The 16,921-nt window shown below is 37.1% G+C and overlaps 1 protein-coding gene across 1 annotated transcript; it reads right to left on the minus strand.

Moving 5' to 3' along the window:
- Positions 1 to 135: 135 nt before the first annotated feature.
- On the minus strand, positions 136 to 16,911 carry LOC116862910 (dedicator of cytokinesis protein 7-like). The gene is made up of 5 exons (XM_032850364.1): positions 16,636 to 16,911; positions 16,138 to 16,281; positions 14,223 to 14,329; positions 3,524 to 3,691; positions 136 to 592 (listed from the first exon to the last, which is right to left on the minus strand). The coding sequence occupies exons 1-5, from the start codon at positions 16,894 to 16,896 to the stop codon at positions 550 to 552; spliced, it is 723 nt and encodes a 240-aa protein (XP_032706255.1). The 5' UTR covers positions 16,897 to 16,911; the 3' UTR covers positions 136 to 549.
- Between the last annotated feature and the right edge of the window lie 10 nt (positions 16,912 to 16,921).

A 16,921-nucleotide genomic window follows, 5' to 3' on the forward strand; every position in this document is an offset into this window, starting at 1 on the left:
TCATTAATTTTGGGCTCTTTGGCCTGTACAATGTCAATTTTCATTTTTAAAACTTTGCTAGTTTTGGAACTAGTTCTTGAATCAACTCAAGATTCTCTGCTTTTGTCAATAATAATTTTTAAAGTCTCAGTAAAATTAGTGTAAACGTTCACATATTTAATAGTACCTTTAAAATAAGCATTACTACATTTAAAATGGTTCCAAAATGAATCTATAAATGGTAATATAAATTAAAAAATACAAACTTAAAGTAAATAAATTTAACATTAGCTATGGTATAAATAATAGTAAATGTATAGTGAGTCATTACTTTTGAGTCTTAAAAAAAGATAACAGCATATTACCAGAACATGAGAAACCATGGCCATGATTCTCAAACCTCAGTGATCTACATTTGATACTGTTTTGGCCACCACATTCTTCAATGAGTAGTAAATTAATGCTAGAATTTCCAGAATTAAGCCCCAAGTCCTGTTTTTCAATAAATCTTTTCACACTCAGTGTTGAATACATGGCTCTCTTCAAATGAGTAAGACAAGTACATTTATTTTAAAGATCCATTTTGCGCAGGCTCATCCGACTGAAGGAATCTCTGGGGAGAAAATGAAAGGATATAAGTATAAATAAGTTTTGCATATTTCTTTAAACTATGCTTTACAGACTTCTTTCTGCAGAGCTATCTCAAAGTTTTGCCATCAGAGTTACTAACTTTCAAGTTACATGTCCATCCTATACATTCTGCTTTATATATTCTGGTTTTATAGATCAAAAGTATATTACAGTAACCACTTTGCCAAATGCATTGACCATTTACTCATTTGTCCAAATTAGATATTGTGATGAAACAGGAGCAAGGAATAAGGTGAGAGATTTCAGAAAAAGATTTGTGATTATTAAAAAGAAAAAGGCAGGGTGCCTGGGTGGCTCAGTGGGTTAAGCCGCTGCCTTCGGCTCAGGTCATGATCTCAGGGTCCTGGGATCGAGTCCCGCATCGGGCTCTCTACTCAGCAGGGAGCCTGCTTCTCTCTCTCTCTCTCTCTCTCTCTCTCTCTCTGCCTGCCTCTCTGTCTACTTGTGATATCTCTCTGTCGAATAAATAAATAAAATCTTAAAAAAAAAAAGAAAAAAAAAAAAAAAAAAAAAAAAAAAAAAAAAGAAAAAGGCAGGTGCTGGTTATTTACAATTTTAAATCCTAAGAGTTAAGCAGTTCTCAAACTCCTCCCTCGGCGTTAGGTCCTTTTTACACTTAAAAATTGAGGACCCCAAGAAGCTTTTGAAAGTGGATTCTACATTGATACTCACTATACTAGAAATTATTAAGGAAATTTTAAATTATTATTTAATAAAATAACCCATTACACGTCACTATAAATAGCACTGTTTTTAAAAACTCGTAAGAATTTTAGGAGCGTGGCATTCTTATTATTATAGACATTTATTAAATGTCTAGCTCATAGAAAGCCTAAATTCTAGAAAGCCTAAATTCTCATACCTGCTACTGCATTCAATCTTTCACAATATTCATATTGCATGTAGTCTCTGGAAAACTCTTAAGAATGAGAGTGAAAAAAGTGAAAAACCTTTGGTAGAAACCTCACAGGGTTTCAGGGACACCCTTCCACGTGTTCCAAGGTCACACTTCAAGACCGACCCTCTTAATAGCTTTTAAGCCTACTGCAAAATAATATTCCAGGTTATGTTAATCAGCAAAATTCAGATTCAATGAAAATGCTATTTTCTAAGTTCTCAAGAAATTAACAGTGAAGAGGATAATGTTCTTCAATACCTCTTAATATCTTTTTCTCTATTCTGAAACTGGTTTCTTTCAGTTTATCCTTCCTCCAATTAAGGTTAAACCCTGAGGCTTAAATCTCCAAGAAAAGTGAGGGCAGGTACAAAAAGATCATTTTTGAATCTCAAAGCTTGGTTTTCTGGTTCCAGGGAAAATACCAGCCTTGAAAGCTAGACACTGTTCACCACACCAGCAGCCCCCGCACCAAAGTGTGTTCGTTAATTCCAAAAGAACAATATTAAGAAAAGCTTGGGGGACTGACCATAACATAGATCACAGAGGAAGGCAAAACTCGGGATTACAGTGTTAAGGGAAAAACTCCTTTAGATTGGAATGATAACAATGTTTCCACTAAAATGGGCTGCAAATTTGAAGGAAGCAAGACTAGCATTCCCAAAGGGCCTGATTATGTCAAGGACCCAGTACCCTCTTCCCAGGACCTTGGACCAGTGAGTTAAGAGGAGGTGGGTAAAGGCAACAAGGAGGCAAAAATTCCAAAAAGACTGAAGGGAAGCACAAAGTAGAGGGGACTGGCACTGCTTCCCACTGAGAATTTTAAGAGGAAATGTATCAGTTATAAGATGGTGGATGCAAATTATATTTTGCCAGAGACAGGATTTTTTAATTTAAATTTTAGTTAACATACAGTGCAAATTGGTTTCTAGAGTAGAATTCAGTGATTCATCACTTAAAATACCCAGCGCTCATCGTAACAACTGCCATCTTTAATACCCATTCCCCAGCCCCTCCATCAACCCTCGGTTTGTTCTCTATCCTTGAGAGAGACGAATTTAGAAAGGCCCCCATCTCCGTCTGTTACTGTACAGCTACAACAATGCTCCATGTAGGGGACATGACCTACAGCAGGCCCTTAGTAGACCTTCTTTGAATGCATGTGTGATTTTTTTTCTACATCACTGAAGAACAGGGACTAATTTCCAGATGATCAAATAGCTCATTTCACTTTTGTAGCATGTTCTACCATGCACATACATTCTATTTTCATATAAGCAACTTCAGAGGTCTTCCAGATATTAACTTATTAACAATGTAATAGCTTTACTGTTGTTAGTTCAAAGAAAAGGGTGGTAAAATATTCAGTGGTTATATGTATATTTGGATTTCAAAATGAAAAAAAAGGGCAGTTAAAGTTTAACAGTTATGCCCTCTTCAGAATTCAGGTGCTGTTTTAACACTGTCCTTCGAAATTCACATGCCTAAAATTTAATTTCTATAACAACCTCTTAAAGGTAAGTATTATTTTATTTCTCACAATTAGTGGAGAAAAATACTCAATGGGGCCACCTACTTTAACACAAATATAGAAGAACATACTGTAATACTATTTTACTCTTAGGGCCAAGGAAAATGAGTATTTGGCTCTTGATACATTCTAGTAAATTCTGCTATATAAATAAAGTATAACAGGCCTAAAAGAAATAGCTTTCGGAGGCCAGACTATTGTGTCTTGGTTAGTATGCATATTTAACACAACTTTATTATTCTTTAACACAACTTTATTATTCTCAAATTACAGAAAGAACTGACTTCTATCTTGAAGGTTGATTCATAACAGGGTTATTCATAATAGGCTAGTTGAACTTCCTAAGTTTCAAGAGACAATATCTGAAACCACGTAATAAAATTTACACTAATTCATTATTATTGAACAATTCGAGCGGATTTCATTTTCCTGAAGATATCCAAAATAATAGGAAAAAATGAGCATACCTGTGGCAGGTGACAGGTAATACTGCCTTGTATAACTGAGGGATCTTTCTGTTTATCAGAGGCTGTAAGGCCTCTTTAAGGCGATGATAGTTTCTCTCCAGTTCCCTTTGATACTCCTTTTGATCAGGCCCAATTAGGCTCTTATTTTTTCTTAAGGCATCCTCACACCTAGGAAAAACAGCGTGTTACCAAAAGATTTCTTCTGGCACAGTCTGAGAACTGGATGCTACTACACACATTCACCATGATAATGTCATTCAGTTTTTCATTGGAACATTAAATATTCACTCTTGCATTGGGGGTAAGGCAGGGGACAGAGATGAACTTGAGTTCTTTTACACTAACATTCACTTAACCGTCTTCATTTAACTAAAAATTATATATTTTTGAATGTTAAAACTTAAGTCATTTTCTCACATATCACCATCAGACTAAAAGCTCTTTAAGGGATTTTACCCTACTCATTCATGTACCAACAATGGCATCTGGCACAGTGGTCTGCTGATATTCAAATAAGCTGCTTAAATGAATAGTCCTTGATAACAATCCTTTGTCCAATTTATTCAGATATTTAAGAAAAAGTACCTGGACCCTAACAGATCAAGTAGTAGGATGTTAAACAATGTACACATAGCTCGCTGTTTCAAACACTTAACAGAAGAAAAAAAAAAAAAAAACTAACAACCAATGTACACATATCACTACTTAACAGAATTGTAGCTAAGTGATGTTCAGAGGAAAATGTATAGTCTTAATTTTTTTTTTTTTAAAGCTAAAAGCAAAGAGCTTAGCAACTTAAAAAGAACAGAACAAACCTGAAGTCAAATCACAATCTTTACACACAGAAAACAAACTGCAAATTCTACTAAACATCTTAAGAACAGGCAATCCCAGTGTAACACAATTATTCTACAGTATGGGGTGGTGGTGGGGAAGTGTATTTCTGAGAAGAGTCTCAACTCCTATTTCAAGGCTGGGATACCAAAACCTAATGGAACTAAAAAGAAAAAAGTGTATTTTAATCTCCCCATAAACACAGTTGCAAAACTCCAACAAGCAAGACAATAGCAAACTGTTCCACCAATGTCACACACACCCCTTTGATAACACTCTAAAATTTGTCATGATGAAAATTCAGCATAACAAAAATAGGTGGGAACTTCTTTAACCTAACTCAAAGCATCTATAAAAAACCTGAAGAAAACACTATCCTCGATGGTGAGCATTTTTTTCCCTTTTAAATCAGGAACAAGAAAGTGATGTCCTCTATCACACTGCTATTCAGAATAACATAGTACTGGAGCTTTGAAACATCACTGTAAAAAGGGGAAAAAATTCTACAGATAAATTATTAGAATTAACAAGTGAGTCTGGCAATATCCTCATGTAAAAATATAGAATTCAACTGCACTCTGTATACCAGCAAACAAAATATAATTCTAAAAGATATTAACAAAAGCATAAAAGTATGAATTGCCAAGGAATAAAATCAAGATATGTAAAGCCTCTACAGAAAATCAAAATATTAAGAAAACAAAAGATCTAAGTGAGAACTAGGTCACATTCATGGACTGGAAGAGTCAAGTTCTAAAGAAGTTCCAACTCTCTGCCAACTTATCTACAGATTCAGGTTATTAGTTTTAGGGGGGTAGAGAGGTGGAGGGAATGATAAATTGATTCTGTAATTTATATGAAAAGGAGAAGGGCCCAAAATAGTCCTTGAACAAAAGGTGAGAGAAACTGCTCTACTAGATATCAAAGCTGCAGTAATTAAGAGACCATGATATTGGCTCAAGAAGAGAGGAAGAGAATAATGGAAGATAAGATCGCAGAAACAGATGCATACCAACACGAGCACCTGATTTATAATATTTATTATACTTTATAATAATACCACAAAGCAGAAGAGAAAGGGCAATTTTTGAAATAAGTGGTGCTGTGTCAACTGGATATCCATATGGAAAAGAAATCTGACCCCAATTCACACCACAATTAATAAATGATATCCAGATAATTATCAATTATCAGTATGCACAAAAGTCAAACTAATCCCCTTGAACCATCCTCAAAAATCAACTGCAAGTGGATTTAAAAAAATAAAATAAGCCATTTTTGCCTTTTCCCCCTTTTGTTTAACCCATATTGAAATTTTAGAGATACCATTATATTGGGTTTTAGAAGTCAATATAGACTACTACTATGACGGGGGTGCCTGGGTGGCTCAGTCAGTTAAGGGTCTGCCTTCAGCTACGGTCATGATCCCTGAGTCCTCCTAGGATAGAGCCCTACATCGGGCTGCTCGCTCCACAGAGAGTCTGCTTCTCCCTCCCCCTCTGTTCTCCCTGTTTGTGCGTGCTCTCTTTGTCAAATAAATAAAATCTAAAAATAAAAATTACTACTACAACTTCACCCAAAAAGTAATCTAAGATACAAAAAGCAGTAGTCATAAAGAAAAGGCTGAATCCTTTCGCTACATTAAAGAGCTTCTTAAAAAAAAAGTTGTAAGCCCCAAATTCAGATATTTGTGATACTTACAAATAATAAAGTATATATCCAGATTATGTAAATACTCAAAAATCAGTAAGGAAAAGAATCCATTAGGAAAGCAAAGGACCGATATGTAACTTTACAGAGAGGAAGGTGAAATGGCTAACAAACACATGGCAAGATATTTGACCTCTTTGAAAAAGAGAAATGCAGGGGTGCCTGGGTGGCTCAGTGGGTTGAGCCTCTGCCTTCAGCTCAGGTCATGGTCTTTGGGTCCTGGGATCGAGCCCTGCATCGGGCCCTCTGCTCAGCAGGGAGCCTGCTCCCCACTCTCTCTGCCTACTTGTGATTTCTCTCTCCATCAAATAAATAAATCTTTTAAAAAGTGAGAAATGCAAATTTAATCCATAATCCATAATCATACCCATCAAACTGGTAAAAGTTAAACCGTTAGAGAATACAAAGTAGTAGTAGTTATATGGCAAGATGAACTCTCAAATACCGGTAGGATTTAAATTTGTCTTCAAAAACACTTTGTTTCTAAGTTCTTAAAAGTTTTTAATTTTAACTTCAGTATAGTTAACATATAGTTTTATACTGGTTTCAGGTGTACAATATAGTGATTCGACATAGTCTATACATTACTCAGTGCTGATCATGATAAATATACTCTTTAATCCTCCCCCCCTCTGGAAACCATCAGTTTGTTCTCTATAATTAAGAGTCTGTTTCTTGGTTTCCCTGTCTTCCTTTTTTTCCCCCTTTGCTTAATGGTTTCGTTTCTTAAATCCCACATACGAGTGAAATCATGTTGTATTTGTCTTTTTCTGACCAACGTATTTCTCAGTGTTATACTCTCTAGCTCCATCCATGTTGTTGCAAATACCAAGATTTCATTTTTTTATGGCTGAGTAATATTCTGGTGTGTGTGTGTGTGTGTGTGTGTGTGTGTGTATAAACCACCTCTTCTTTATCTGCTCATCTATCTATGAGCATTTGGGCTGCTTCCATAATTTGGCTAATGTAAATAATACTGCAATAAACACAGAGGTACATGTATCCCTCTGAATTAGTGTTTTTGTGTGTTTTTTTTGGGTAAATACCCAGTAGTGCAATTACTACATCATAGGGTAGTTCTATTTTTAGCTTTCTGAAGAAACTCCATACTGTTTTCCATAATGGTTGCACCAGTTTGCATTCCCATCAGTAATGCACTAGAGTTCCTTTTTCTCCACATCATGGCAAATGGCTGGTGTTTCTTCTGTTGTTGATTTTAGCCATTCTGAGAGTTGTGAGGTATAGTTTTCATGTGCGTTTCCCTGATGGTGGTGATGATCATCTTTTCATGTGCTTGTCAGCCACCTGGATGTCTTCTTTGGAGAAATTCCTATTCATGTCTTCTGCCCATTTTTCAATTGGACTATTAGGGTTTCTTTGGGTGTTGAGTTGTATCATTTCTTTACATATTTTTTTTTAATTTTTTAATTTATTTGACAGAGAGAGAGAGAGAGATCACAAGTAGGCAGAGAGGCAGGCAGAGAGAGGGAGGGGAGGAAGCAGGCTCCCTGTGGAGCAGAGAGCCCAATGCGGGGCTTGATCCCAGGACCCTGGGATCATGACCTGAGCCGAAGGCAGAGGCTTTAACCCACTGAGCCACCCAGGCGCCCCTCTTTACATATTTTGGATACTTACCCTTTATCAGATACATCATTTGCAAATATCTCCTCCCATTCCACAGGTTGCCTTTAGTTTTTGTTGTTTTCTTTGCTGGGCAGAAATGTTTAATTTTAATGCGGTCCCAATAGTTTATTTTTGTTTTTATTTCCCTTGCTTTAGGAGACTTATCTAGAAAAATGTTGCTATGATTGATGTCAAAGAAATTACTGTCTGTACTCTCTTCTAGGATTTTAATGGTTCTGGGTCTCACATTTAGGTCTTTAATCCATTTTGAGTTTATTTTTGTGTGTGGTGAAAAACAGTGGTCCCATTTCACTTTTCTGCATGTAGCTGTTGGGTTTTCCCAACACCATTTGTTGAAGAGACTTCTTTCCATGGCATATTCTTTCCTCCTTGCTTAAGACTAACTGACCATATAATTGTGGGCTTATTTCTGGGTCTTCTATTCTGTTCCATTGATCTATGAGTTTACTTTTGTGCCAGTCCCATACTCTTCTGATTACTACAGCATTGTAATATAACTTGAGTCTGGAACTGTGATACCTCCAGTTTTGTTTTTCTTTTTCAAGACAGTTTTGACTATTTGGGGTCCTTTGTGGTTCCATACAAATTTTAGGATTATTTGTTCTAGTTCTGTGAAAAATGCTGTTGGTGAGTTGGAAAAGTGAGCAACTCTTGATCTCGATGTCGTGAGGTGAAGGCACATGCTGGGTACAGAGATTACTTAAATATATAAAACTTTAAAAGAAACGTTGTGGGTATTTTGATAGAGACTGCAATAAATTTTTAAAATGCTTTGGGTAGCTGTGTGTGTGTGTGTGTGTGCGCGCGCGCACGCGCGCGTGCATGCTTCCATGAGCATTTCCTCTTTCCATTCCTTTCTGTCAACTTCAATTTCTCTTATCAATGTTTAATAGTTTTCAGAGTACAGGTCTTTCACCTCTTTGGTTTATTCCTGGGTATTTTATTGTTTTTGGTGCAACTGTAAATGAGACTGCTTTCTTAATTTCTCTTTCTGCTGCTTCATTATTAATGTATAAAAATATAAGAGATTTTTGTACATCGATTCTGCACCCTGAAACTTCATTGAATTCATCTATCAGTTCTAGTAGTTTTTTGGTAGAGATATTAGGATTTTCTATATATAGTATCATGTCATTCTGCAAATAGTGCAAGTTTTACTCCTTCCTTACCAATTTATTATGTTATTATGTTCGTTCCCTCTAGACCTACCTTGTTGAGGGTTTTTATCAAGAATGGATGTTGTACTTTGTCAAATACTTTTTCTGCATCTATTGAAATGATCCTATGGTTTTTATCCTCTCTTATCAATGTGATGTATCATGTTGATTGATTTCAGAATACTGAACCATCATTGCATTCCAGGAATAAATTCCACCTGATTGTGGCAAATGATTTTTTAAAACATATTGTTGGATTCAGTTTACTAGTATTTTGCTGAGGATTTTTGCATCTATGTTCATTAGATATTAGCCTGTGGTTCTTTTTGTGGTGTTTATCTGGGTTTAGTATCAGGGTAATGCCAGCCTCATAGAATGATTTCAAAAGTTCTCCTTCCTGGGGCACCTGGGTGGCTCAGTGGGTTAAGCCTCTGCCTTCGGCTCAGGTCATGATCTCAGGGTCCTGGGATCGAGCCCCGCATCGGGTTCTCTGCTCGGCGGTGAGCCTGCTTCCCCCTCTCTCTGCCTGCCTCTCTGTCTACTTGTGCTCTCTCTCTCTCTCTGTCAAATAAATAAATAAATAAAATCTTTAAAAAAAAAAAAAAAAAAAAGTTCTCCTTCCTCTTCTGTTTTTTGGAATAGTTTGAGAAGAACAGGTATTCCTTAAACTTTTGGTAGAATTCACTTGTGAAGCCATCCGGTCCTGGACTTTTGTCTGTTGGGAGTTTCTTTATTACGGATTCAATTTCATTGCTGGTAATCACTGTGCTCAAATTTTCTATTTCTTCCTGCTTCAGTTTTGGTAGGTTGTTATGTTTCTAGGAATTTATCCATTTCTTCCAAGGTTTTCAAATTTGTTGACACGTAATTTTTCATAATATTTTCCTGTAATTGTTTATATTTCTGTGGTATTGGTTGTTACTTGTCCCCTTTCATTTATGATTTTGCTTATTTGACTCCTCTCTTTTTTCTTCTTGCTGCATCTGTGTGAAAATTTATCAATTCTGATCTTTTCAAAGGACCAGCTCCTGGTTTTATTGATCTATTGTTTGAGTTTCCATATCATTTATCTCTGCTCTAATCTTTATTATTTCCTTCCTTTCTGCTGGTTGGGGGTTTTATTTGTTCTTTTTCCAGCTCCTTTATGTATAATGGCTCACACACCTTGGGGAAAAACATGGCATTATCTGGCTGAAGTTAAACCTATGAACCAACACTACTTTTAGGTTTATTAACTCCTGGGAAATCTCTTGTCAATTCAGAAACAGAGGGATATTTGAGTAGTACTCTTTGTAACTAAAAACAAAAACACAGGAAACCACCAAATATCCACTAACAGAAAAATTAATAAATCAGGGCATATTCATACAACACAAGATATAAAAATAGATTGAAGAAACATTATAGGTATATCTCACAAACACTGAAAAGAGCAAGTCACAGAATTATATTCACTATCCATTTATATAAACAACATGCAAAATGAAGTAGTGTATTAAAGAATAATACTCATTTATAATAAAACAATAAAGACAATAAAGTAAATAATATCAAATTCATGATAGTGGTTACCTCTAAAGGAAAGGAGAGATGTTATTAGAGAAGAACATATGAGGAGGAGATCTCAAAGCAAAGAGAACGCTATTTCTTAGGCAGGGTGGGTAGGTACATGATTTTTTTTCTCCCTATTCTTTAATAGCAAATAATATAAATACTATACTGAATCTATTAAAGATTTAATGAAAACAAGTTTTAAAAGATAAACCCCAAAATATAAAAAGTGAACACATACAAAAGTGTTCACTGTTTTTAGGAATAAATCAATGCAAACTAAAGTACCATTTAAACTGATTAACAACAGATACCCTACCTAAACAGCATTGTTTAGAGCAAAGTACACTTGCATACTTGACACTTTTAATACTTAGAAACTTTGTGCAATGCATGATGTATTAAGGGCCAATAAAAATGTTCATGTACTTTGGCTCAGTCATCTTAGATTAAAATTTTAACAAAAGAAAAAAAGAGGTACAGCCACTGTGGAAAATAGAATAGAGGTTCCTCAAAAAATTAACAGAAATACCGTATGATCCAATAATTTCACTATGGAGTATTTACCTAAAGAAAATGAAAACACTAATTTGTAAAGATACTTGCGTCCCTATGTTTACTGCAGCATTATTTACATTAGCCAAGATATGGAAGCAACCTAAGTGTCCACTGATAGATAAGTGGATAAAGAAGATGTGATACACACACACACACACACACACACACACACACACACACAGAGGAATATCACTCAGCCATAAAAAGGAGGGTATCTTGCCATTTGTAACAACATGAGTGGACGTAGAGGGTATTTTCCTAGGTGGAATAAGCCCCAGAATCAGACTACAAATACAGAGAACAAACTAATAGATGCTAGGGGGAAGTGCAGTAGAGGTAAAGGGGATTGGGAGACACATGCTTTCAGTTATGCAATGAGTAGGTCATAGGCATAAAAGGCCCAGCTTAGGGAGCATAGTCAATGGTATTGTTCTAGTGTACAATGACAGACAGTAGCTACACCTGTGAGCACAGCATAAGGTATAGAGAAGGTGAATCACTATGTTGTACCCTGGAAACTAATGTAACATTATGTGCCAACTATACTCAAAAAAAAAAAAAAAGAAAGATCCAATGCACTGGTGAATCACAGCACACTTAAATTCAACTTAAATTCAAATATTTGATATAATATAACCATTACAAAGTTTTAACTTTAATTGAAAAATAAAAAGATTATATATATACTGTGAGTGAGCTTTATAAACATATGCATATGATATAAAAAATAATATGTAACAAAAATTAAAAAGATAGCATGACTTGAACAAAACAGTAACAAAAATGGCTATAACTTTCTTGATAAGGTTTATATTATGTAGAAGGTTTTCTTCTTTTTGTCATTTAAGAAGAAAACCTTCTCTAAGTTGGTAATACTTAAAAAGACCAGCAGACTACAGAAATTCATCACCTTATCAACAACATACATAAGGAGGAGGACATGTGATTTAAAATGTAGTCAAAACAACAGCAAAAAAAGAAATAACCGTCTCTACTTAAATGTCTAGGCCCTAAACTAGTATGTATTGTTCCAAGATCATCCGGCACACAAAGATAACAGAGTGGTTTTGGTTGTTCTCCAAAACTTCCCTAATAATAAAAATAATGCTAGATGTGCCTGGGTGACTCAGTGGGTTAAGCCTCTGCTTTCGGCTCAGGTCATGATCTCAGGGTCCTGGGATCAAGCCCCGCATCGGGCTCTCTGCTTGGCGGGGAGCCTGCTTCCCCCCGCAACCCCCACCCTGCCTGTCTGTCTGCCTCTCTGCCTACTTGAGATCTCTGTCAAATAAATAACTAAATAACTAAATAAATAATCTTAAAAAAATGCTAGAAATCAGTCAATTCTACAAGTATAAAGTAGATTTCTTTATTTTACCACCACAGTTCATCTATTCCATACATTAGAAGCTATGTTTTCTGTTGTCTCCTAAAACCAAACTGAGAAGATAATCTGGCCTAATAATAAGATTCTGGAATCTCAGATTTCCAATGAAGCTTTCTGAAGCCTTTTAAAAAGACAGTCACCATGTTCAGGCAGGAGAAACTGACAATTCATGATAGCTATTGCAATGAGAATGGGGGAAATTCCATTCTAAAATACTTGAACTTGTTAGCATTCCTCATAATTTTATGATGGCAAAAGAGATGTGATATTATTTCTAACCCTGATAAAGCTGTTCAGTGACTGACTTGATAAGAGAAACCATAACAAGGAGTCAAAGACCGGGTTCCAAAGCCACGTCGTTAGGTGACCATCATGTCATTTCCTGAATGGTACACAAGGCTCTCTTATGGTCCAGTCTAGGTTGACTTACCCCGTATCCGACTGCTTGTCTTTACAGAGTTAAAAAAACTTTACAGAGTTCCAGCTTCATTAAACTATTCACCTTTCTCAGAACAGTCTCTAAACTTTGCGCGTGATCTGTTTTTTTCTTTTCTATTAAGTAGACCCTTCTCCTCCACGTTTCTGCCTGAAAAACTAATACTCATCCTTCAAGGTCCGTATCAAATGTCGAATTCTCTGGGAAACCTTCCCGGGCATCCCCCTGTAAAATTAATCATTCTCTCTACTGTCAAGCTTACATTACAGTGTTGGTAAAGCAGAAATCAGTCTCAAGTTGATAAATGACTGTTTGTTTCCTATTGTTTCAAAATTTGATATTTACCAAACACCTATTTATTATGTGCCAAGTATTATCTGTGCAGAAGAGAGTTAACTGCAGGCCTGAGACTGGTATCCTTCAAAGGCCTATTTGCAAGGTTGGTCCTTGGTTAGCAGCTGGGAGTTGGGATTTCGGGAGGTAATCGTTTCCAGAAGATAAGAGTGGCTCACTGTGCCTACACTATTTATACAAACATTATGGCTTCTGCTGAACACCTGCTTTCAGAATTCTGGTATCTGCCAGGGAGAAGGTGCCCACAGGAATAGCCCCCAACAACAATCTGGGCACGGACTCCCTAGTGAGCTTCTGGGTCGACATTTCACGCATGCTATCCCAGCTCACGGAGGGAGGAGTCAGGGGCTCCTGTGTGAATCCCCTGAGAGAGGATTTCAGAGCCTACACCTGGAGCCCCCCAGGCTTCCAACACAGTGCCTTTTCCCTGTGAGTATTTTACTTTGTCCCTTTCCATAGAAATCAATCACAGCTGTGACTACAGCTATACGCAGACTCCTATGAGTCCTCCTACAGCATTAAAACTGGGGGTGTCCTGGGGACCCTGAGACACCCATGTATTATTTCATCTAACTTGCACAACCTCCCTCTGGGAAGGAGATTATTACGATCATCCTTATTTAACAGATTAGAAAATGAAGGATCACAGAGATTAAGTGACCTGAAATAGGACACACAATGACAGAGACAAGATGTGAACACAAATTTTCTGCTTCCAAGTTTGTTGCCTGTGTGTTTCCTGAGGGAAGGGAAGCAAAAACTTTCACACTGAAGGTTCACAATAAACAACAACTCACAGGTTAAACAGCTAAATAGTCTAATAGTTTCAAGTTAAAAAAAATTGGGGGTCTACACTTTTCTAAATCTTTAAAATTAAAAATATGGCAATATAAAGTATTAGAGGTGGGGGGACATACACCCTGAAGGAATAGTAAGTCATGCACAAACTGTTCCTCATCATGAGCCACTTTCCTAGATTTTTCTCCCTTCAATGGTCCCTTAAGCCCCCACACCATTCTGTGGTTTGGACATTCTCAATTTGAGGGTCTTTACGCAGGAAGCCTTCAGTACCTTTTAGTAAAATCTTTGAAGCACAGTCGTAGTTTATTATGATGTCTGAAGAGCTTTGGGTCACTGGGTATTTCAGACAGAAAAACCTGGGCAACTTCCAAAGGCCCCTGTAAAATAAAATAAAAGTGTGTTTTTGTCTTCTCTAAAATCAGAGGAAGAATATGCCTAAATGATTTTTTCTCAGCACTGAGATGGCTGCATTTAAGCTTAATGCGTCTATGTCTATATTGAAACTTCTCAGGGCACCCAGACAACTCAGTCAGTTAAGTATCAGACTCTGGTTCAGGTCATGATCTCAGGGTCATGAGATCGAATCCGCTGTCCTGCTGTGGCTCAGCAAGCAGTCTGCTTGAGATCTCTCCCTCCCTCTCTCTCTACCTCTGCCTCTCCCCACCCTTGAGTGTACTCCCTCTCTCTAAAATAAATACATCTTTAAGAACAAAATACAGGGCGCCTGGGTGGCTCAGTGGGTTAAAGCCTCTGCCTTCGGCTTAGGTCATGATCTCAGGATCTGGGATCGAGGCCCGCATCGGGCTCTCTGCTCAGCAGGGAGCCTGCTTCCCCCTCTCTCTCTGCCTGCCTCTCTGCCTACTTGTGATCTCTGTCTGTCAAATAAATAAATAAAATCTTAAAAAAAAAAAAAGTACAAAATACAAAAAAACCTTCTCAGACAGATTCTGGCCATATATCTTAAGCTTCTCCTAATGTCAAATCTATATGCTTAGGTACTGTAATTAAATCAATGAGTATTTTTCAATGAAAAAGAGTAGGGGTTCAAGGACTATTATATTCATCAATGCATTTTTGCCTTATACATTTTACATTCCTTAATTTACCCTGGATGCAATCAGTTGTCAAGCCACTGGTTATTAGATACTTGATTCTGCTAAAATAGCTCCCCTCAATATTCCAAATGTGTTCTAACACTGCAAATTAAAAGATGATCCCTTGGAGTGTTGTATCATTTGGAAGTAAAACCCCCAAATCATTTGTGTTTTGAGGGGTAAAGGTATTAAAAATATTTGTTTCTACTTTGGGAGGGCACTTTTTGGCTTTGTTTCTTTAACCTAAAATATAGGTAAGATATGTGATATGAGTTCTTACTTGAAGCCTTTCTGGATTTTCCCTTACCCTAGAATATTCCCTAATCATCAGTAAAAGGATTTGAATGAACCCACTACAAGGAGATAACGGGATGGCTCCTAATCTGCATATAACAAAGCAACAATTGTATCTTATGCTCATATATTATTAAAATTTTCAAAGCAATTCCACATTACTTATTTCCTCCTCATGACTCACTGTGAAGGAGAGCTGGAGAAGATAACCTCAGGGAGTATGTAAGGAAGGAGGCATTCACATGTACCATCTGAGCTCTAAAAACGAGACTTTTTAAGATCACGTTCTTTCAGTACAAGGTTTTAAAGGAAAGGCCATGTCAAGTGAATCAGTTCCTTCTTAACAGAATGTTTAAGAACAGGTAAGGAGGACGCCTGGGTGGCTCAGTGGGTTAAGCCTCTGCCTTCAGCTTGGGTCATGATCTCAGGGTCCTGGGATCAAGCCCCACATAGGGCTCTCTGCTCAGCAGGGAGCCTGCTTGCCCCTCTCTTTCTGCCTGCTTCTCTACTTGTGATCTCTCTCTGTCAAATAAATAAATAAAATCTTAAAAAAAAAAAAAGAACAGATAAGTAGAAAAATACAAGCAGCACAGAGGGCAGGCATGAAAACCTTAATAACTGCATCTATACTAAAAAGATTTTTTTCAGTCTATCTTCATTTATACTTCGTGTCTTTTGCAAACCACTCCTAACATGTATCTCTTTCCACTTAATCTGATGGTCGTGGCCTTTGTGAAACATACTCATGGAATCATTTCCAATTCCACTTATGCCTGAAATCATGGAGGACCACGCACCTGATTCACCGTTGTGCCTACAGACCCCTGGAGCACCATCTGAAGCATTTTGGGGTCCGCTGGATCCTGATGTGTTGCAAATGCCAACTCCTGGGTCTTTTTCTGCATGTCCTCAATGGCAACTTCAATTGGAGTTAAGATGATCTGGGTGAAATAACATCTGTTAGGTCAATGCGCTGACTGAAAACTATTTAATGAGCCTGATAGAGAATCTTTTTTTTTTTAAAGTGGAGATGAACTATAAACTGTTTTCTAGTAATAGAAATCCAAACTTTAGATTCCTAAATGGGTGGAAAAAAAAAAAAAAGCCAGCCTTTTAAAGCATAAGCCAAGGGTAAACTAGCGATTTAGAAAAGAAGCCCAAATTAATGACTCAAGAATGGGCAAAGTTCGCGGACGCTGCCATGTGAGCAGCGGCACAAGATACCACACCCACACAGTTCTCACGTGGCTCCCATGTCTTTGTTTTGCTCATCCTATTCCCGTCTGGGGACTTACCTCCTCTTTGTGGGTGACATTGACCCTTGTCTTAATATAAGGAAAGGCATGAGAAGTAGTCAGAATGGTCTTCCGTTTAAACTGTTCATGAAGTTCCCCATGGGCACGGCCGTCTAAAGTGAAGGGCGTACAGTACATGAAACGGCGAAGATTATAGTTCTTGTCAAAATAGGTGATTCTGTCCTTCATTTCATATGTGTCAAAGTACGGCTCCACATAGGTAATCTGAATGTATGCCTGGGGGGGGAAAAAGGCCTTCATTTTGTCACTGTTAAATCATCATTCA

The sequence above is a fragment of the Lontra canadensis genome, unplaced genomic scaffold, assembly GCF_010015895.1.
Source record: "Lontra canadensis isolate GAN:19392208 unplaced genomic scaffold, GSC_riverotter_1.0 scaffold375, whole genome shotgun sequence".
In the NCBI taxonomy this organism is placed as follows: domain Eukaryota; kingdom Metazoa; phylum Chordata; class Mammalia; order Carnivora; family Mustelidae; genus Lontra; species Lontra canadensis.

Excerpts from the sequence above, each read along its gene's own strand:
- LOC116862910 (XM_032850364.1), bottom strand. The coding sequence starts at position 16,896 with ATGAAGGCCTTTTTCCCCCCCCAGGCATACATTCAGATTACCTATGTG. Across the intron at positions 14,330-16,137 it reads TAGGCACAACGGTGAATCAG|GGGCCTTTGGAAGTTGCCCA; the intron begins GTGCGTGGTCCT and ends TTTATTTTACAG. Across the intron at positions 3,692-14,222 it reads TTCAAAGATTTTACTAAAAG|GTGTGAGGATGCCTTAAGAA; the intron begins GTACTGAAGGCT and ends TGTTTTTCCTAG.